Genomic DNA, 22,374 nt, shown 5'->3' on the forward strand with positions numbered 1-22,374 from the left:
AAAAAAAAGCCAAAGAGTGACAAAAGGTTGAGTGATACACTTGATTGAAAAGCCTAGAGTGATTTCAGATTTCTTTTAGTTGTTTCAAATGTCTTGTGTCTTGTACCTGTGAGGTACCCCTTTCTAAGTTGAGTTAGCACTTAGAGTGAAAAGTTAGGTATTAGCATAACCAAGTCAAGTTAGGATAGAACTTGAGAGAAAAATGATTGTGTCAATCCTAAAAAATTGGTGTATGTAATACTTTAACTATAGTGGAAATTCCATCACTGTTGTGGTGGAGATTGGATGTAGGTTGCATTGCATAAAACCGAATTGTCTCATAAAATTTCCGCTGCACAGTTCAAGCAGACTCTGAGTAAAAGTTTGCAAGTAAAGTCTAAATCCATTAAAGTAAAAGAAGGCCATAGATGCAATCCCCATTCTCTAATCCTTCTACAACCTTCAATTGGTATCAGGAGCCAAGGTCACAAGAATCAAGCTTCACCGCTTGGAGTAAAGGTCCAATGACGAACAACTTGGGCACAACCACAGTTGCCTACACTCTAACTGAAGGCCAATCAAACAACAGGCCTCCCTTCTTCAACGAGAAGAACTATACCTACAGGAAAGAGAGGATGCGAATCTTCATCCAATCCATAGACTACAACATATGGAAGATTGTTGTAAGCGGCCCTAAAATTCCAACAAAAATAAGTGTTGATGGAGTGGTGACTATAAAAGAAGAAACTTAATGGAATGACGACGACAAGAAGAAAGTGGAGCTGAATGCTAAAGCCGTCAACCTTCTTCACTGTGCTATCAGCTTTGAAGAGTATCGAAGGTGTCTAGATGCAAGACAGCCAAAGAAATCTAGAAGAAACTCCAGGTTACACACGAAGGCACTAAATAGGTCAAGGAAACGAGGATTGATATGCTGCGAAAAGAGTACGAGATGTTCAACATGAAGGATGGAGAAAGTATTGATGAAGTATTTGAGAGATTAATGAGTCCATATTTTCCAATATATTTTAGGTTGATTTGGGTGGATTTCATCACATAAACCTACACTTAAGCACCATAATAGCATACTTTTGTGTTTGATCCCTAAATTGAACCTAAATGTGAAAATATGAATTTTTGTGCTTAAATTGAGCAATTTAATCCTACTTTTATTCCATTTGATGCTATGATATGTTTGTTGAGTGATTTCAGATCCTAGAGGCAAGAATGGGTTGGTAGAAGTGGAAGAAAGCATGCAAAAAGGGAGAAAACATGAAAAAAATAAAGGAGAAAAGCATCTCAGCCTGTGCCCACGCACAGCTTCTGTGCCCACGCACAGCTTCTGTGCCCACGCACAGGGGTCAAAAATAGCACCTGTGCCCACGCACAGGACAGGGTAAAAATCAGAACCTGTGCCCATGTACAGGCTGTGCCCATGCTCAGGACAGAATGGAAATCAGGACCTTTGCGGAAGCACAGGTCTGTGCCCACGCACAGGCTGTGCCCATGCACAGACCTGTGCGGACACATAGGTACCAGTGCGTGCCTTCATTAAAAATACACGTGCACTCGCGTTTTGGGGACTTTTTGGCCCATTTTTGAAGGCTTTGGAGCATATTTGAAGGGGGAAGCAACTATATATCATAACATACACTACCATACTTCATACAACACATTTTAGGAGTAGTTTTAGGGTAGTTAGCTTAGGTTTTCTCTCTAGTTCATTAAGGTTTTAATTAGGTTTTCAATGTAGAATTTTATAGTTCAAGTTTTGCTTTTGGATTTTGCTTTCCCATTGTAAGTATTCCTTAATTTCCTCTTTTATGACATTACTTATTCTACATTTTCCTCTACTTTTCATTTCTCTTACCAATTTATATAGTTTTGCAATTTTGGATTTTTAGTTGTTGAATTTGATGTTTGATGCTTATTTTATGTTTGTTTGAGTTGTCTTTATTGATTTTGATCAATTATGGTTCATAGTTTTTATCATTTTCCCAATTTTGCCATGTTTTATGTTTGTGCCCTCTATGTGTTTGATGAAATGCCAATTTTGATTATAGGGTAATTTTCACCCCTTGGCTTGGGAAAAATAAGTTTATGGATTACTAGAGCCATAATGTCCAACATTTAGTGATAACTCTTGGGTTGTTAGTTGTTATTGTTTCCACCAACGCTAGCTTTTCACCAATTAATTTGGCAAGTTAGTTAGAAATTGTGGATTAATAACAATTATGCTCATTTAACTTATCCTTCGATGTTAAGGGTTGACTTAGTGAGATTAATCCATCATAATTATCATAGTTGTGGTTATGGCAAGGAAGGGATTCCATAACTCATCCCAAGTCAAGGTTTTATTTATGTTTTAAATCGCATTTTCATCACTTTATAGTCTTACTTGTTTATATTGCATACATAGTTCTTTTATTCCTTTATTAGTTTATTAATTACAATTTTGTCTTGTTCTTTAATTCCTTTATTGCTTACTTCTTCATTGAAAACATCCCTTTGCTTCTCACAACCAAAATTGTGTGCGCTCATTGGCATTACTTCCTAGGAAGAACGACTCGGGAGTCTAAATACTCTCGGTTAAAATTTGGTTTGAATTGTGACATTATCTTTAGAATTGAATTTGATATTGGTCAATTGTTGGGCTTGGAACTATACTTACAACGTCAATCTTATTTTGAGATAAATTCTGAACCCGTTCTAGGCCTCTATCAGAGATTCTCTATCATAATCAACAACCTTGATACTATGGGTACAACCTACTCAGAACAAACCCTAGTGAGAAAAATCTTTAGAAGCCTCACAAAGGAATGGAAAACAAAGGCCACTATTCTAACCGAAAGCAATAATTTAAGTTCCATAACATATGATGAGTTAAGAGGAAAACTACTTGCCTATGAAGCCACACACATAAACCCGAAATTAAAGAAAAGGGGAATAGCCTTTAAGTCAAAAATAGAATCAAAAGAGAGTGAGTCTAGTGATAGCTTTTCAGATGATAAACTTGTGTTTTTTGCTAGGAGACTTAGAAGGCTAAAGAAAAACAAAGGAAAGTACAAAGGCTCAAGCTCAAAGGAGTACAAGAAGGACTTGAGCAAAGTGGTATGTCACCATTGCAAGAAGGAGGACAAAGGGAAAAAAAAAAGAGAGTGCTCATGGCATCTTGGGAGGACCTTGAAAATGATTCGGATGAGGAAGCAGACTCCGAATGTGAAGCTCAAATTTGCTTTATGACTGGTGAGGATCAACTTGATGAGGTAAACTATTATGACTTGTCTATAGATGATTTACATGTTATCATTGATGATCTCACCCACGATTTTGAAAAATTGCTAAACAAATACAACAAATGTAAATCTGAAAAAGAAATGTTGAAAGCTGAATAATTTTTTGAAAGAGAAGGTGAAGGAATCCGAATATGCTTTGGATATTATTGAGGAAAATAGATTTCTAAAATCTGAATTTGAGAAACTAAAAGGAAAGCACATTATGGATCCTTCTCAAGAGCTTATTGTTGAAAATGAAAGATTAAATGAAATGATTAAAAGATTGAACAATGATTTAGCAAAATTTGCTCAAAGTTCTAGCAACTTGGATAGATTACTTGCAAATCAAAGACCATTATTTGAAAAATCTGGGTTAGGATATGTGACAAAAGATAATGCAGTTTTTAGTAATCTTTCAACAAAATTCATAGCCTCTTCTTCAAAAACAAAATCCATCATGAATAAATCTGGTCTGGGACATGTTCCCTTCTATGAAGAAGAATTTGGAAAATATTATTTTGATAAAACTGCATCATCTTCAAGGACTGAACCTACATCAAACAAGTCGGGTCTGGGCTATATCTCAAAAAATGAAGTTGCTTTCAAAAACTCACATTTTTTCAAAAGAACTTCGCAACTGAGAAGCCCACATGCGTTTAAAAATTCTAGTTCAGATGCATTTACAAAAAGGAAAAGCAACAACAAAAATTATTTTGTCAAGAGAAATGCTTATCCTTCAAAAATCAGAAAAATTCAACCTTTTAATCATTTCCAGCATCAAAATAAAAATCAATTTCAGCAACATGTTTCAGGAAATCATTGCTTTAATTGTAAGAAAACTGGTCACTCTTACTTAGAATGCTTCATTGAAAAAAGAAAAGTAGGAAACCAAATTTACAATGTTGTTTGTTACCTTAATGCACTTGAGCAACCAAGGTGGATTGAAATCATATGCAGATTTGAATACCTAAGGTTGATTGAAATCATATGCAGATTTGCCTAGCATCCAAGAAAAAGAAAGATATGTGGTACTTGAATAGTGGATGTTCTAGGCACATGACTGGAAGGTCAACTTTTTTCATCAAACTAAACAATTATGATGGAGGTTTTGTGACCTTTGGAGATGATGGAAAAGGTAAAATTATTGCTGTTGGAAAAGTAGGTAATGATCACTCTACTTTCATTGATGATGTCTTTTTGGTCAATGGTTTAAGACATAATCTTTTGAGTATAAGTCAATTGTGTGATTTGGGTTATTTGGTGACTTTCAAAATATTGGAGTGTTGTATTGTGAATGAAAAGACCAATGATGTATTATTCATTGCTAAGCGTTGTGATAATGTGTATGGACTTACTCTTGATGAACTAAAAGATCAAAATGTTGCTTGTTTTCACTCTAAAGAATCTGAAAAGTGGCTATGGTACAAGAGATTAGCCATGCTAACATGTTTCAAATAAACAAGCTTGTCAAGAAAGGATTAGTGAGAGGTCTTCCTTTGATAAAATTTGACAAAGACATCACTTGTGATGCTTGTCAAATGGGAAAACAAACAAAGAGTTCATTTAAATCAAAGGAAGATATCTCTACTAAAAGACCACTTGAACTGCTACATATTGATTTATTTGGTCCAACAAGAACTCAAAGCTTAGGTGGTAAACACTATGGTTTAGTAATTGTGGATGACTACTCTAGGTTTGTTTAGGTTTTATTTTTTGCACACAAAAATGAAGCCTTTTCGGCTTTTGAAAATTTTAGCAAGAAAGTTCAAAATGAAAAGGATTTAAAGATCACCTCAATAAGAAGTGATCATGGAACTGAATTTGAAAATCAATTATTTGAATCTTTTTGTGAGAAATTTGGAATATCACACAACTTCTCTTGTCCAATAACACCACAACAAAATGGTATTGTGAAAAGAAGAAACAGAAGTATTCAAGAAATGACAAGAGCCATACTTTGTGAGAGTAATGTTCCAAAATTCCTTTGGGCTGAAGCAGTTAACACAGCTTGCCATATTTTGAATAAAACTATCATAAGAAAATTTTTGAAGAAAACACCTTATGAACTTTAGAAATGTCACCCACCAAATTTAAATTACTTGCATATCTTTGGATGCAAATATTTTGTTCTAAATAACAAAGATAATTTGGAAAAATTTGATCCAAAGGCATATGAGTGTTTATTTGTAGGATACTTGGTGCGTGGAATTGTGATCATCAATGGCGCTATCAACATGGTACGCTCAATTGCAATCTCAACTCTTTATCACAACTTCGCACAACTAACTAGTAAGTGCACTGGGTCGTCCAAGTAATAAACCTTACGCGAGTAAGGGTCGATCCCACGGAGATTGTTGTTATGAAGCAAGCTATGGTCATCTTGTAAATCTCAGTCAGGCGGATTCAAATGGTTATGGAGGATTAATGATTAAAAGATAAATAAAACATAAAATAAAGATAGAGATACTTATGTAATTCATTGGTGAGAATTTCAGATAAGCGTATGGAGATGCTTTGTCCCTTCCGTCTCTCTGCTTTCCTACTGTTTTCATCCAATCCTTCTTACTCCTTTCCATGGCAAGCTGTATGTTGGGCATCACCGTTGTCAATGGCTACAGTCCCGTCCTCTCAGTGAAAATGTTCAACGCGCTCTGTCACAGCACGGCTAATCATCTGTCGGTTCTCGATCATGTCGGAATAGAATCCAGTGATTCTTTTGCGTCTGTCACTAACGCCCCACAATCGCGAGTTTGAAGCTCGTCACAGTCATTCAATCCTTGAATCCTACTCGGAATACCACAGACAAGGTTTAGACTTTCTGGATTCTCAAGAATGCCGCCATCAATTCTAGCTTATACCACAAAGATTCTAATTAAGGAATCCAAGAGATAAACATTCAAGCCTTGTTTGCTTGTAGAACGGAAGTGGTTGTCAGGCACACGTTCATAAGTGAGAATGATGATGAGCGTCACATAATCATCACATTCATCATGTTCTTGGGTGCAAATGAATATCTTAGAACAAGAATAAGCTGAATTGAATAGAAGAACAATAGTAATTGCATTAATACTCGAGGTACAGCAGAGCTCCACACCTTAATCTATGGTGTGTAGAAACTCCACCGTTGAAAATATATAAGAACAAGGTCTAGGCATGGCCGAGAGGCCAGCCCCCATGATCTAAGAACTAGACGTCCAAAGATAAAATACAATAGCAAAAGGTCCTATTTGTAGAGAACTTCTAGCTTAGGGTTTACAAAGATGAGTAAATGACATAAAAATCTACTTTCGGACCCACTTGGTGTGTGCTTGGGCTGAGCATTGAAGCTTTCATGTGTAGAGACTTTTCTTGAAGTTAAACGCTAGCTTTTGTGCCAGTTTGGGCGTTTAACTCCCATTCTTGTGCCAGTTCCGGCGTTAAACGCCAGAATTCTTGAGCTGACTTGGAACGCCTGTTTGGGCCATCAAATCTCGGGAAAAGTATGGACTATTATACATTGCTGGAAAGCCCAGGATGTCTACTTTCCAACGCAATTGAGAGCGTACCAATTGGGCTTTTGTAGCTCCAGAAAATCTACTTCGAGTGCAGGGAGGTCAGAATCCAACAACATCTGCAGTCCTTTTCAGCCTCTGAATAAGATTTTTGCTCAGGTTCCTCAATTTTAGCCAGAAAATACCTAAAATCACATAAAAACACACAAACTCATAGTAAAGTCCAGAAAAGTGAATTTTAACTAAAAACTAATAAAAATATGATAAAAACTAACTAAAACATACTAAAAACATACTAAAAACAATGCCAAAAAGCGTATAAATTATCCGCTCATCAATACTCCACAAATAGTAAAGCATATAGAGTTTATCATCAAGATGCTAGAATAATTGAGGAGTCCATACATGTTACATTTTGTGACACTAACTTGGTTCAAAGCATTTTGGAAGATTGTGATGCAAGTAATCAAGTTCAAAAGGATGATGAAAATGGCCAAAATCATGAGAGTAAAAATTTTGAACAAAATGAATCTAAATTGCAGCTGCAGAAAATCCTACAGGAGACAATTCTGTTTCGTCTCATGAATCCGGTGAACATCCTGAAACCACTAGTTCATTGAATCCCTCAATGATCGAATCTGCTACTAAGTCCACAAGACCTCGTGAATGGAGATTCCTCAAGAACTATCCTCAGGAGTTTGTCATTGGGGATGTCTCACAAGATGTCAAAACTTGTTCCTCCACTAGAAAAGCAAATGAAGAAACAAACATTGCTTTTCTCTCTCAAATGGAGCCTCAAAACATTAAGGAAGCTCTTGATGACCCCTCTTGGGTAAAGGCAATGGAATAAGAGCTTCATGAGTTTGAAAAGAACCAAGTTTGGACATTAGTTCCAAAGCCAATTGACAAGAAAGTGATAGGCACCAAGTGGATATTCAAGAACAAGTTGGGTGAAGATGGAAGCATTACTAGAAATAAAGTAAGATTGGTGGCACAAGGATATGACCAAGAAGAGGAAATAGATTTTGATGAATCTTTTGCCCCTGTTGCCCGAATGGAAGCCATAAGACTTCTTATAGCTTATGCTTCTTATTGTGGTTTCAAATTGTATCAAATGGATGTGAAATGTGCATTCTTGAATGGTGTGATAGATAGAAAAGTGTATGTGGCACAGCCTCTTGGATTTGAAAATAAGAAATTTCCTAACCAGCAATTTTTCAAACTTTTTGAAGCTCTCTATGGATTAAGACAAGCTCCTAGGGCTTGATATGAGAGACTTAGTTCTTTTCTTTTGAAAAATAGTTTTCAAAGAGGCACCACAGACACTACTCTATTTATTAAGAATTCTAATGATTCTTTCACTCTAGTCTAAATTTATGTTGATGATATTATTTTTGGATCAGCAAATGAATCCCTTTGTACTGAATTTGGAAAACTCATGACAAGTGAATTTGGCATGAGTATGATGGGTGAACTTAACTTCTTCCCTGGACTTCAAATTAAGCAAACAGAAAATGGCATTTTTATTCATCAAGAGAAGTATGCCAAGGAACTAGTTAAGAAATTTGGTATGGAAAATGCCAAACCCATGGGAACTCCCATACACCCTAATTCAAAATTAAAAAAGGGTGAAACTAAGAAAGATGTAGATGAGACTAGGTATAAAGGAATGATTGGCTCTCTTATGTACTTAACTTCCTTTAGACCTGATATTGTGCAAAGTGTTGGAATGCGTTCAAGATTCCAATCAAAATCAAAAGAGTCACATCTTTCAGCAGTTAAGAGGATCATTAGATATGTTCATGGAACATCTAATTTTGCCTTATGGTACCCTAAGATTGATGATTTTTCTGCAGTTGGTTACTGTAATGCAGATTTTGCGAGAGATAGAGTAGATAGAAGGAGCACATCAGGCATACGTTGCTTTCTTGGAAAGTCTCTAAACGTTTGGTCAAGTAAGAAGCAGTCCACAGTAGCCTTATCCACTCCAAAGGCTGAGTATATTGCCGCTTCTTCTTGTTGTTCTCAGCTTATTTGGTTAAAAATACAACTTGCTGATTATAAATTAAATGTTGAAAATATTCCTTTGTCATGTGACAATATGAGTGCCATTAATATTTCTAAAAATGCAGTCTTGCACTCTAGAACTAAATATATTGAAGTGAGATTTCACTCAATAAGGGAACATGTTCAAAAAGGGAATATTAGCATTCAGTTTGTTAAATCAGAGGACCAATTAGCAGATATATTCATCAAACCTCTAGCTGAAGACAGATTTTGCATGCTTAGAACTAATCTAGGGATTATAAGTCATGATTCATTGTTTGTGCATTGCTGATGTGTTTGCTGAAGTTTTTGTTCCTCAAGTAGGTATGAGACAATTCTGGGCAAATGAAGAACCATCTTTCTGAACTTCAATTTCTGGACTTTAATGCACGTGCTGAACCATCTGGGCCAACCTTAAAATTCAGATTCTGTGTGGTCCAATATGTTTCCTTAAACTAAACTACCTCTGGACCCAAATGAGTGTTACATTGTCCACATATCATTTTATTTTGTCTTTTAGTAAAAAGTTTCAATTTTAAATCAATAATTTATTTTTAAAAAAATAAAATCAAATCACTTTGTGTAATGTCAAGTCTTTTCATATGTCTTATCAAAGTGATGCAGTTGCATGGGTACAAGAAACCTCATATTTTTTGGCAGTTACTAAATCTCTCTCTTCATAAAACCTTTCACTAACCCTTCAGTTTCTACCCCCACTACCATTAGTGCTTATCCTCGTTCAAAACCAAGGTTCAACCTAATGAGGAAGAAAACCATTCTTCAAAGCCTCCTCGTAAAAGGGTTCTTAAGCTTCCAGCGAAATTGAAACCCTCTACACACTCCCAAGACCAAACATTTACACATTCACCTTCTCCTCATACATCTCCTCCTCGCACAGACCCCATGGCTCGAACAAAGAACCCTTCAAGGATGCTTCTTTCCTTCAAGCCAACCACTCCAACCAGCGAACCTTCCAAGCACAGCACCTCAAAAGGGAAGCGTCCCGCCATTGAGGAACATGATCTTGAACCTTCTTGACCTAAGCCTAGGTCTGTTCCCACTCGTCCTCAGAGAGGTAAACTTCGTATCCCTCTTAACTCTGTTAGGGAACCCACCATTGATCCTTTTGCACACAAATCACACTTCATGACCTCTCACTCAAACTACAACTCTCACCGTTTTTGATCTTCCATGAATAATGATTTCTATGAAAGGGTTATTGCTCATTGCACCTTGTGTCCCATGTTTCTTGTTGATTTACCAAATCTGAAAAGGAAAGGTTTTGAGTTTGCTGAAAATCTTGAATTTCTGGACTGGAACCATATTTTTAAAATAAAAAATCCAGTTTACCCAGTTCTAGTCAAGAAATTTTATGCAAATATGACTTATCATGAGGGTAGTGTTCATTCCTATGTAAAAGGTTGTGACATAATTCTGAACAATCAAACCATGAGTAATTCCTTAAAATACACTGATGTTGGGACTTATGCATACACTTCGAGTAAGTGGGATGAAGGGGTAGGTCTCTCTTACAATCATGCTCTGGCTTATGTATGTGAACATATTTCTTTGATTGATGGCATCACTCCAACTCACAAAGCCCTGGGTTACACTTGTGCTCAGTTGCACCGCATAGTGAACCATATCATCCTTCTTCAAAGTGGCTCATACCAAAGAGTGTCTTACACTGATACTCTAGTTTTATATGCTATTCTCACAAAAATAGAAATCTCTTTTGCATATTTAATGGTAAGGTATATGTTTGATTTTGTTAGAAGTGAAAAAGATAAAGCTCTTTCTTATGGCATGTTCTCAACCTGTATTTTTGAATATTTTGGTGTTGATTTGTCAAATGAGACATATGAAAATAGACACTCATATCTAAAAGGAGGTGGTTCAGTGAAACAGCAGAAAAAGGGACCCACTCGTTCTGAAAGGGTGGTTCTTGATGATGATGATGATGACTATGAACCAGAAGAATCCCATTCTCCATCTACCTCGGGTACTTCTGCCTCAACTGGACACAAAACTATTTTGTATGAAGTTGTTAAGGATGTGGTACAAGAGTTTGTCTCTCAGTCAAACTATCTGATTGCTATGAGTAAAGAGCAAAGGAAACTAGCCACCAAGCATGAAAACTTTCTCAGGAAATCCAGAGATAGAGTGGCAGTATTCTTGAAATTCATTGATAATTTTCAAGAGGATGATAATGCTACCATCTGTTCACTTTTGTCTCATAAACAATCTTATTGTTTACTTTTGAACTACTCTATGTTTTATTTTGGATGACTGTAAACCATTAAACAACTGCTCTTTTTTTTCCTCTCTTGATGACAAAAAGGGGAGTAGTAGAAAGTAGAAAGCTTGTAATTGCTGCATGATAGTTGCTCTTTGATTTAATAGAAAGCTTGTGATTGTTGTATGATAGTTGCTCTTTGATTTAATGTTGCTACTCTATTTTTTATTGCATGATAGCTGCTCTGTTTTTTATTGCATGATAGCTGCTTTGTTTTAGATTTAATTAATTTTATCCCTACTAATATGTTTTGTCCAGTTTCTGCCATGTTTTGTTTCGTATTGGACTGGATTTTAGTTGATGGTGATGTATAATCCCTTAGCTAAGTTAAATTGTGTGTAGTATATCATTGTGCTCTCTATAAGAATTTTCAAACAAGAAAGAAGAGAAGAGCACCAATCAAGGGGGAGCAATACAAAAGCAAGTAACGTCACTCAAAGGAAATTTCTTTAACTTTATTCGAATTCAATTCCTTTCATCAATGTTACAATTATGTTTGTCATCAAGGGGGAGATTGTTGAGTTAAGAAATTAACTAACTTAATTGATGATGACAAACATTATTTTATTGGGTTAAACACCCAATTAGGTTTGATTGTGTTTGATTAGTGTTGTAGGCCAAAGAAATAATGATGCAACAACCCAATAGCATGGAAAATCAAGCCAGTAACTAGGAGGACTCTAAAACATAAAGCCCAAAGTAATTGAGCAAAGAAATCACTTGGGCTGAATAGAAAGAAACTAACCTAAGCCCGAGTTGCTCACCCAAGCTGATCTGTCTAAGTCAGTACACTCCAAAGTCAACGTTCACTTTTTCCTTCGGTCAAATTCAAAGAAAGGAGAGAGATAGCTTCGTTCCTTGCTCATTTCATCAAAGAAGAAATATAGAGAAAGATTAAGCTAAAAGACAGATGTCTAATCACCCAAATCAAACTATTTCAAGCTAAGTTAGAAGCTAAAAGTGATTTATTTCCATTTGCATGCAATTTACTTTCTTCACTCCTTCTCCAACTATCTGCTACTCCAATTTTGGATAAAAGGAAAAAATGATTTCCGATAATCACTGCTGTGAATCAAAGGCCAAAATTATTTCTTAGGGACAAAGTTGTAGCTCAAGGGTTCAGATCTGGATTTATCATTGAACAACTTTTTCACTGCTTAGCTGATGATTTCGGTCAAGTAAAAAGGCTCAGATTCAAAATTTTTAATTTAGGGATTAATTGAAAATAGTGAAATGGTAAGTTGATGAAGCACACAGCTCGAGGAGTTAACTTGGAAGAGAGCAACTCAGCAACGTGGAGCGAGATACAAAAGAAAAATCTTTATCCTTCCGAAGATAAGGAGAGAGAACCATATATTTTAGTTTGTTCTAAAGAGTTTATCTGTGAAGAGTTCATCAACTTTGGATAGTGTTTTCTAGTAAAAGAAGCATTTCGCCAAGATGAAGAATTTAATAAGAGTCAACTGAATCTGGTTCAACACATTGCAACTGAGGTTGTTTAAGCATTAATCTCCTTCATGTTTTACAGTTTGTAATTTCATTTTCAATGTATATCTTTCTATAATTTCTTGAGTGAAAAAAGGCTGAAAGAGAGAGAGCTAAAAAAAAAGCCAAAGAGTGACAAAAGGTTAAGTGATATACTTGATTAAAAAGCCTAGAGTGATTTCAGATTTCTTTTCATTGTTTCAAATGTCTTGTGTCTTGTACCTGTGAGGTACCCCTTTCTAAGTTGGGTTAGCACTTAGAGTGAAGAGTTAAGTATTAGCATAACCAAGTCAAGTTCGGATAGAACTTGAGAGGGAAAGAATTGTGTCAATCCTGAGAAATTGGTGTATGTAATACTTTAACGATAGTGAAAATTCCACCACTGTTGTGGTGGAGACTGGATGTAAGTTGCATTGCACAAGGCAACTGAACCAGGTTACATGCTGGTGTCATTCTTCTTCTATTTCTCCAAGTTCTGTTTTCTGATATTTATGAGACAAAACCGAATTGTCTCATAAAGTTTTCGCTGCACAGTTCAAACAGATTCTAAGTAAAAATTTGCAAGTAAAGTCTAAATCTATTAAAGTAAAAGAAGGCCATAAATTCAACCCCATTCTCTAAGCCTTCTACAACCTTCATTTGTTAATTTTGAAAGAAAATATTTTATTTTAATTATAATAAAAGAATATCTCGTAACATATTTTGATTTGTTAAATTAATAATATAAAATATAAATATTAAATTATATATAGAATGGAAAGAGTAGAGATAGAAAAGGAAAGAGAAGTAGATAAGAGGATGGAAGAAATGAGTTTATTAATTTTGGAAAAAAATATTTCATCTCAATTTAAATGAGAAGGTGTTATATGACATATTTTGTAAGACCCAAAATTTTCAAATAAATCTTTATTATGAGTTAATTTCAATTTATTTATTTATTAGAAATTTTATTTTTAGAAATTTTTTTATTAAAGCTACTTAAATAAGTTTTTGATAATTAATTAGAATTTTATCTAGTTTTATAATTATTGAATTATTTTCTATATTTAAATTACAAAATTAGTAGTTATATATGGAATGACAAGAATTTTTATGTGATTTAATTCAAATAATTGATATTTCTATGATTTAATACTTCAAGTTTTAGGAATAAAAAAAATTAATCTTATTATTTTATAAATTCAATTAGAAAATTTAATTTCAAACCAATTAATATTTTAATACAACAAATAATATTTTAAAATAATTTTAAGGATTAAATTAGATTTCCAATTAACACTCTATACTCTAATTTAATTAAAATTAACCAAATCCAAATTAATCCCAAAATCTCCAATTTCATACACAAACCCTAACCTTATTTTACCCTAATCCCTACCCACACTCACCGCCACTCACCGCCATTCACCCTACCCCCATTTTCCCAAACACATACACAACACCAACTCAGATAGACAGAGAGAAAGAAAGAAAAGGCAGAAAGAAAAGAGAGAAAATGGAAAAAGAAAAGGGAAGAGATGAGGAAACAGGGGAAGAAGAAGAGGAAAGTAGGGAAGGTGCCGTCGCCGCCACCACGCTCTGCAGCGTCACCGGCGAACTTGCCAAACCGGGTCGCTATTAGAGGCCAGAACCAAGAGAAAGTGAGATCCGAGAGAGTGAGGAAGAGAGGAAAGACGCGTCGGAGCTGGTGGGTTGTTCCGCCGCTCCTCGTCACGGCTGAAGCCGTCGCCACCGCAGCTGCGTCCGCGCCGTCGAGTGTCGCCGTTAGAGTAAGAGAAGTGCGAACTAGAGCCATGCAAGAGAGGAGCAGAGCGCGCGCAGGGGAGAAGCTGCCGCTGCCGTTGCATCTTGCAGTCGCTGCCACTGCTGAGGTCGCCGTTGTCGTCCTTATCGCAAGCTAGAGTCACCGCCATCCATGGTGGAGCCGAGGAGAGATAGTGCACGAAGAGAGGGAGACTGATTGAGGAGGAGTGCAATGCGAGGAAGGATATGATGTTTACGTCACCGTCACCGAATCTCACCGCCACAGCTGGAGCCTCTGGCCATCGGGCATGCCCTTGTTGCCGGTGAACGAAGCTGTTTCGCCAATAGCCACTGCCGGTAAGAGTTTTAAGTTGGTTTTCATTCCTTTTGAGTTTCTGGAAGCTTTTTCATCACTACATGTTTATTACAGTCGCCGCCGCCGGAGTTCTAATCACCGTTGTCGCTCGAGGTGGTTGCCGGGGCTGCCGCCAAACTAGTTCAGCGACCGCCGCTATTTCATTTTCTTAGTTTGGTAAGTGTTTATGTGTCGAAAAACCCCTGCGTTAGTATTCTATTATGTTTGGTTATAAACTCTGAGGTTCTTGTAACATAGGGTCGTATTCTGAGCATTGCATGTCACTTTTAAGTTGCTGTGAATGCTGCGAAAGTGATTAGGAACTGAGTTTGTGGTTGCTATTGGTTTCGGGTTGAGCTAAAAGGTTTCGTTAACGCATTTTTGGTTATGGTTTCGACAAGTTGAGGTAGGAGCTGTTATACAAACTAATTTATTTTAAATTAGAATTGTTATAAATAGATATGACTTGCTAAATGTATTTCTGGTGATTATGTAAGTCTTATGCATTGTCTGATTTGTCTTGGATGAATATGGTCGTCTGTTGAATTGAAATAATAACTGATTTTGTTAAATGGAAGTTTCTGGTTGTTTTAATTTGAAATAATCTTTAATGTTTGAAAGTTTGAATTTGGTTTTATTTGAAACTGATTTGGTCTTGAACCCATTGGAAAGGGGTTAAAGATTCGTTTGGTTGGGACCCGAAAGGTTGGCAAAGTCCAAATTTTAGGGGAGATGCTGTCAAATTTTCATGAAAATTTAGATTCTATTTTAAAATATGATTTAGAAAAAGAATGAATTTGAGAGGTTCCACTGCTTAGTTTTTGATTTATTAAGAAAAAGATGTTTCGAGTTTAATCTGTTTATGGGAAGTTTATGTTAAGATTGATTTAAATATGAAAGAACCTATATTTTGAAGTTTGATTAAAGAAGTACTTTTGGAAGAGTTTTTAGGGGATTTTAAAAGAAATTGAACTTTGATTAATTAAGTTCATTTTGCTTTTAAACAATTATGGACATTTGAGAAGGTTACCGATTTAAGAATGAAATGGAATTGATTTGGAATTTAGTATTTTAAACATGCTTTGGTTTTTGTTTTAAGTCTCTATCTCTATTTACTTCAAATTAAGTAACTATGATTTTTGGGGATTTCTAAAGAATTTAAGAAATGATGTAGGCTATTCTTCTCTAGAGTCTTGAGTCTTTGCCAAGGTTATTAATTGACAACTCTATTTTAAAATAGTTTAACGGATAATTTAAAAAGTAAAAGATTTGTGTCTTTTCAAAGAGGATCGGTTTTAAAGAAAAGTGGATTATGAACTTGGAACAATTGAGATATGAGGATTATGAATTTTGAAACAAAGATGAGTTTGTTTTCTGGTTTTAAAGAAAAAAGTGACTTATGGCTTGAAAGATGATTGATTTGATACGATTTGTTAATGAAGTGCAGAAATGATGATGAATAAATGAATATGTGGGTTTTGAACTTCATTTATCTGAGATACGAGTTTTTCTGGGTAAAGTACCGTGGCTTGTCACCACGTGTTTTAGGTTGAGACTCGATACTCTGTTGACCCTACGACGTAAGAGTGACCAAGCACTTATAAATTCTTAGGAATGGTACACTCATTGAGCGATTTGATATATATATATATATATATATATATATATGAGAAAAAGCTATGCATAGACTCATGGGGATGCGCGTCAGATGACAGTCCAAGGGTTTAGCAAACCGGACTTGTCAGGTTGGCTTGATAACCGACAGATGAGACTCATCAGGCATAGGACAGGCATTTATCATATGCATCTATGTGATATTGTTTGGGTGTGCATATTATACTTGGTTTGACTATGTGAATAATTATGTTTAATTGCTAATTGCTCTATTTGATGTAACTGCTTGACTGTTCTTGAATATTCCTATTTGTGTTTGTGACTAAAAATTGGTTGGTTTGTGGTGGATTGATTGTTGATTGAGTTGTTTGAGTCGAAGGCCGTGATTGATTACTTGATGGGCCGAAGGCCGTGAATGGTTTGTGTCTTTAGTTTAGAAAAGTATGAAAAACTAAACTGGTTCAGCATAGACTTAATGAACCTATGCTTGGAACAGTTTAGTCATTCATGCTGTCTAGAAAAAACTTTTAAAAAGATTTTTGGATTTCTGAGAAATTAACATCTTTCCTTTTCAGAAAGGATTTTGGATTTTGAATATTAAATCTTTGGTTTTGAAAAGAAGCATAAGGCGGTTATTAATCACTGTACTTTAAAAACGATTTTATTTTCTTATCTTATTGTAGCAATTCTGTAACCCTATAGTGAGAACCCTTTCGAGGACGATGTTCTCACTTCCCTACAGGTTTTTCTCTTTTCAGGGTATGGGCGACGAACCTTCAGAAGAGTTATATTAATTTTCTGTTTATTCGATATTATTTTGTATTATCTTAGCTTTTTTATTTCACTAAAAAACACCCATTCAGCCACACTTTTTTTAAGCTACATTTGAAAAGCGTAGCCTATTCATAGAATAGGCTACGCTTTTCTCCGTGTTCCCCTTTTATAAGAGAATAGGAAACACAATTATAGCATCATTTAAAAAGTGTAGCCTTAGATACAATAAAATTCACTTATAAAGCGTAGCCTTATGTTAATATCTATGGGTACACTTTTCATACCAAAGGGAACGCTTTTGAAGAGTGACATATTTGTTAGGATTTGGGTGCGCTTTAAAAGCGTTGCCTAATGTAAAAACCCCAAATACGCATAGAACACTTAGTGAAATTTTATTTTGTTTCCTTTTCATCATCGAAGCTTTGCACTCTCATTCGGTCATTCCTTCTCACCTACCAAAGCCCCAAATAACAAAACCCAGCCGCTTCTCCAATCTCCCCGTCGTTGTGCCTTCCGTTGTTGTGCGCCACTGTCGCCGTCTCGCTTGTCTGCTCGTCGCCCTTAGTCGCGCTTCTGCCGCCGTCCGTCCATCTTCGCAGCTCTTCCTTGAAAGGATGTGAAAACCCTAGCCTCCATCGCGCCGCCATCAATCTCACCATCGCCGCTCGTCGCGCTCAAGATCGGCACTAGGTTCGTCGTGGTCGTTCGCAATCCTCATGGTTCGTTGTTCTCGAGGGCCCTTGATCCCCTCGTTCGCCAATGTTTGCTCTCTTGTCCTGTTTCGCAGCTCTTCACCGTTGTCTGTCGTCGTGTTTATCGCCAGCTCGCCGTCATCGAAGGTCAATGCTCTGTTCGTGGCTCACTGTAATAGTGTAATGACATTGTTATTCGTTTTTTTTGCTCTGTTCATAAGGGTTATTGATCTTTGAATTATTCTTGAATGTTTTTTTTATCAATTTTTCATTCATTGATTAATTGATTGTTGAGTAGCTCTTACTGCTGTTTGTGATTTTCATTGTAAATATGCTGCTATCCTGCTATTCTTTGTGCTTTTGTGGCTGTCTGTGATTAGATTGTGCTGTTTGTGATTATTTCATCCCATATTATTGATAGTTAACTGGATTTAATTTTGTTCCTGGGGTTTGAGTTTCTTCTCCAAACTCCCCAGTTGCCTTCACTACCTCTCTCTTGGTCCAGAGATTCCGTCTCCACAGGTTTTTTTTTTACTATTTTATTTTAATTAACAAGATTGAAGTGAATGTACTATAATTGCTTGAGGTGTGTGATATATTTGATTAATGTGAATGAAGAACACTAGGTTGAATTGAATTGAATTGAATCATGGATAAGAGCATGTTAGCTGGTTTGGAATCACTTCCAGAAGCTGATCAGCAAAGAATGGCGTCCATGATGTAACAGGTTCAAATCCGTGACAGGTACCTCCTCTTCACTCTATCTGTTAACTAATTCCATGCGTTTTGATTTGAACTTCATGTTCCTAAATTCTTGGCCTTGGTTATTCATCATCAGTTACTGGTTCGGGTTCGGGTTCCGGTGAAGCCAAGCTTGCAGATGGTTCATATTTAGCTGGTTTAGCCATGGGAGACTCACCTAGGAGTACAACCTTTTCCTCTGCATTTCTTTATTCTGCAAGCTTTTTTCTTATTCTATCTTGTTATTTCCTTTAGGTTTTAGATGCTATTATTGCACAATTTTAATGGACTTTGGTTTGTTAAATTAAATGTAAATGGTTCTTAGGGATATTTTCAAGTGTTTAATGGTGGGTTCGATGAATTTTGGCTCTTTCCAACTAAAGCTGGCACAGATTCTTCTTGCATTATGTAAACCACTCACCTCAATATTCTCCCCCCTTCATGGAAAAAATGAAGGGAAAAAAATTCATGCTTCACGTTAAATTGCTTTTCTCTTTTTTAATATTAATGTTAGGAGTGTTTATGTCTATCTCTCTGCAATGGGAGGAGAGCTTTTTAGGGTTCTATGATTGTTGGAGGATTCAAAAATGTTAACACATTGTATGCAATTTTGGGCTGTCTTTGTTGGTTTCACATGTATCATATTCATTGGTAATGATTATTTAAATTAATGTTTACTCCATTGTTATGTCCGTGAGAGATTTGTTTGGGAGTTTGATTTTTTCATTGGCGAAGAAAGATTTTTGAGACATAATAATAATGTGAACGATATGATTTAAGAGACTTTGATTTGTGTCTGAATTGGGGTCTTAACTTTGCCCCTGGCACAAGTAGTGTGCCTCAGCTTTTGTCTTAGAGTAACATCAAAAGTAAGCATATGATTCCTGATGGTACAAATTGAAAATGAACCTTTTTATATGTATATTTTTCTTGACAAATATATGTGCATCAAGTTAAGCAAGTTTTACTTACAAGAAATTGCTTATTCTTCCTCTGACCTATCCATTTAATAGCAAAGGTTGTTCATATGCCAAATTTTCTTCTCTGCTGGTCGATTATTTTCTTGCTTATTGGTTGTTAACTGCTTTGGTGCACTCTTTAGAATCACTTGAATTGATAGAGAAATATGCATGATTTTACATATAAAATGTCTTTCACTTCTTTTCACTGTACATGCACCAGTGAAACACAAGTGTTTGATGAACAAAGTCCATCAAAAAACAGCTTTTCAAGTTTTGTTTTCAGTTTGAATGTGTTGATAAGAGAAGAGAAAATGGAGAGTTTGGTGATGAGTGGGAAGAAGCTTTGTGTAATGGTGTTATGTTTGTGCTGGGTTCATGCAGTGACAGCTTCTGTTACATATGATCACAAAGCAATTGTTGTTAATGGGCAGAGAAAGATTCTGTTTTCTGGTTCTATACACTACCCCAGAAGCACACCTCAGGTACTTTCTTTCTTAATTATATTTTTCTTTTATTAATCATTCTTTTTAATTGTATTTTCTCATTGTTCATTGATGGGGAAATACATGTAGATATGGCCAGAGCTTATTCAAAAAGTTAAAGAGGGAGGGTTGGATGTTATTCAAACCTATGTGTTTTGGAATGGCCATGAACCTTCTCCAGGAAAAGTAATTCACTTTCCAAAAAATTTGCAGGGTTTTTATTCTTTCATTTGTAAAAGAATTGGAAAGAAATTAAAACTAACATACATTTGCTTACAAAATCTTTTAGTATTATTTCGAGGATAGGTACAAACTTAGTTAAGTTCATCAAGGAAGTGCAGCAAGCTGGACTTTATGTTAATCTCCGAATTGGTCCCTACATATGTTCTGAATGGAACTTTGGGTAATGATCTTCATAATTTGGCTTATAATTCAATATAATATTAAGAGTGAAAGGAGATTATTGTAATGCTTATTGCTAAGTAAACACTTCTCTTGCAGGGTAACTTTGCAGCCATCTTGAAGGCAATGCATTCTTTTAGTGCTGAATCAGAAAAGGAGTTGAGCTTTTCAAAGGGTGATTTCATTGTTGTGCGAAAGCTTTATTTTCTCAGTTAATGTCATTGTACTGTTATACTTTGTTTTCTATGTGAATATCCTCAAACATGCCAGGTGGCTAGCTACTAAATGAGTTTCGTTATCTATTTTAATTTGATACCTAAATTATAGCTACTTTGATACCTTTCATCAGGTGGCTATCTATTTTTTGATAAACTGCTCTGCATAGTGAAATATAAGTTATCCATTTCTCATTTTGTGAGATTAAATCTCTACTATTGTCGACAATTGCTTCCTACTACTTTCATAATGAAATTTGTTTCAGTAAATGAATTTAAATCTCTCACTTATGTTGATTTAATGGGACTGTTAGTGATTACACTTAGTTGCTTCCTTCACTTGAATTTACTTACTGTTAAGAGATTAACTTGCTATCATTTCAGAACATTGTCATGGTTTTACTTTACATTTTCCTGATTTTTATTTATTTATTTATTTTTTGTTGTTCAGTTTGACATATTTGCTGAATTTGAAATAGAATTGTTGGGATCAGAAGGGATTGTGAATAAGGAGGACTCTAAATTTTGAAGGGTGTGGAGTTGGTGCGGTTGAGAGAAGGGCTTTTGGACCATTTGGCATTTTGGCTATTGCAAATGACCAACTTTCTGAACTAACACCAATTTATTTCCGTTTTTCAAATTATGGAAATGGAACCTCAACTACTACAACTATTACTACTTCTACTTCTACTTTCTTCTGTGTTGATGAAACTAGGTACTATTAACTAATGAATCATCATCATTCATATTTGTTTCTTCCTTTATTAGGAGAAAGTGACAAAATATATGAGTTGTTGGATAATAATGCAGGTCATCAAAGGCACCTGATGTATCAAAGCTAGTTTTTGGAAGCAAATTGCCTGTTCTAAGTGATGAAAAACTATCATTGAAGGTATTGATATGTAGTGTCAATTAACCTATTTGGTCTCACGTGACTTGATTCCCGAGATAATATTTAAATTGGATTATCAAAAATCACACATAATTCGATATGGTTCATTAAACTGATTAAAGATTCAATACTTTCAATTTAGTTCTTAAAAGATATCACTATGAATCAAGTTGGTAAGTTAACTTTACTACTATGTCACTAATGATCGCTGACATATGGAGACACCTGCACTCTTTTCTTTGAAGGCATGTTAAGCATATCATCTAATTCACTTGTGGCAATGACTTCTCAGCTTTCCGAGGCAAAAAAAACGAGAGCGAGCCTTTACGAATAGAGGACACCGGAATCAGTTGCGCTCAATGGGAGAAGCCAAGAATTTGCTTCAATATATGTTCAATTCAGTCGCAGATGTTAGCTGCTCTATTTGACATCAATTTGTTTTTTTCTCTTCTATCAGAAGATTAATAACTTTTATTAGAAGATACTTATGTAGGATACAATATTTTGGTTTTTTATAGTTTATTAGTAGTAAATTCTAAGTGGTCTAATGTATATTTTAATATGGGTATGTTTAATTTAGTGTGAGATGTATGAATACTCATTTATGATCATCCCAATATTTTTAGTTCATTATAAATATATTTTGTTAAAGGATAATTTTTATTATTTAAAGAATATTGTATGGTATTATTATGTATTTATTTTTATTTTATAATTTTTGACTAATTTAATTAAAAAAATAGGATTATATATATAATCATATTAATAAAAATATTAGGTTTTAAAAAAAAAGATTATTAGAATATATATATATATATATATATATATATATATATAGAAAATAATAAAAAAAAACAATGAGGGATCTAAGGCTACACTTATATACAGTAGCTATAGTATTAAAAAAAAGAGGGACCTAAGGCTACGCTT

The 22,374-nt window shown here is 35.2% G+C and overlaps 2 protein-coding genes across 24 annotated transcripts; both read left to right on the forward strand.

Moving 5' to 3' along the window:
- The first annotated feature begins 8,333 nt into the window (after window positions 1–8,333).
- LOC130963297 (secreted RxLR effector protein 161-like) lies at window positions 8,334–9,083 on the forward strand. Its single transcript, XM_057889428.1, has one exon. It carries the CDS (start codon window positions 8,334–8,336, stop codon window positions 9,081–9,083), a length of 750 nt encoding a protein of 249 aa, XP_057745411.1.
- Window positions 9,084–13,921: 4,838 nt separating this feature from the next.
- On the forward strand, window positions 13,922–22,091 carry LOC130960698 (acid beta-fructofuranosidase 1, vacuolar-like). 23 transcript variants are annotated; one of them, XR_009079204.1, is made up of 13 exons: window positions 13,922–14,672; window positions 14,746–14,847; window positions 14,929–18,272; window positions 18,369–18,494; window positions 18,589–18,675; window positions 18,817–18,899; window positions 19,835–19,935; window positions 20,026–20,121; window positions 20,225–20,338; window positions 20,437–20,512; window positions 21,004–21,267; window positions 21,363–21,444; window positions 21,737–22,091. XR_009079204.1 is itself a non-coding variant. In XM_057886146.1 (9 exons), exons 5-9 carry the CDS (start codon window positions 20,327–20,329, stop codon window positions 21,776–21,778), a joined length of 396 nt encoding a protein of 131 aa, XP_057742129.1. In that variant the 5' UTR covers window positions 18,280–18,494; window positions 18,589–18,675; window positions 19,835–19,935; window positions 20,026–20,121; window positions 20,225–20,326; the 3' UTR covers window positions 21,779–22,086. The 23 variants fall into 23 exon arrangements, 1 of the variants encoding a protein (XP_057742129.1); XR_009079211.1 differs by having other exon boundaries at window positions 20,242–20,338; XR_009079205.1 differs by lacking the exon at window positions 18,817–18,899 and having other exon boundaries at window positions 13,926–14,672; window positions 14,929–15,076; window positions 17,027–18,272.
- Window positions 22,092–22,374: the final 283 nt, after the last annotated feature.

Source organism: Arachis stenosperma, chromosome 2 (genome assembly GCF_014773155.1).
Source record: "Arachis stenosperma cultivar V10309 chromosome 2, arast.V10309.gnm1.PFL2, whole genome shotgun sequence".
Classification (NCBI taxonomy): Eukaryota; Viridiplantae; Streptophyta; class Magnoliopsida; order Fabales; family Fabaceae; genus Arachis; species Arachis stenosperma.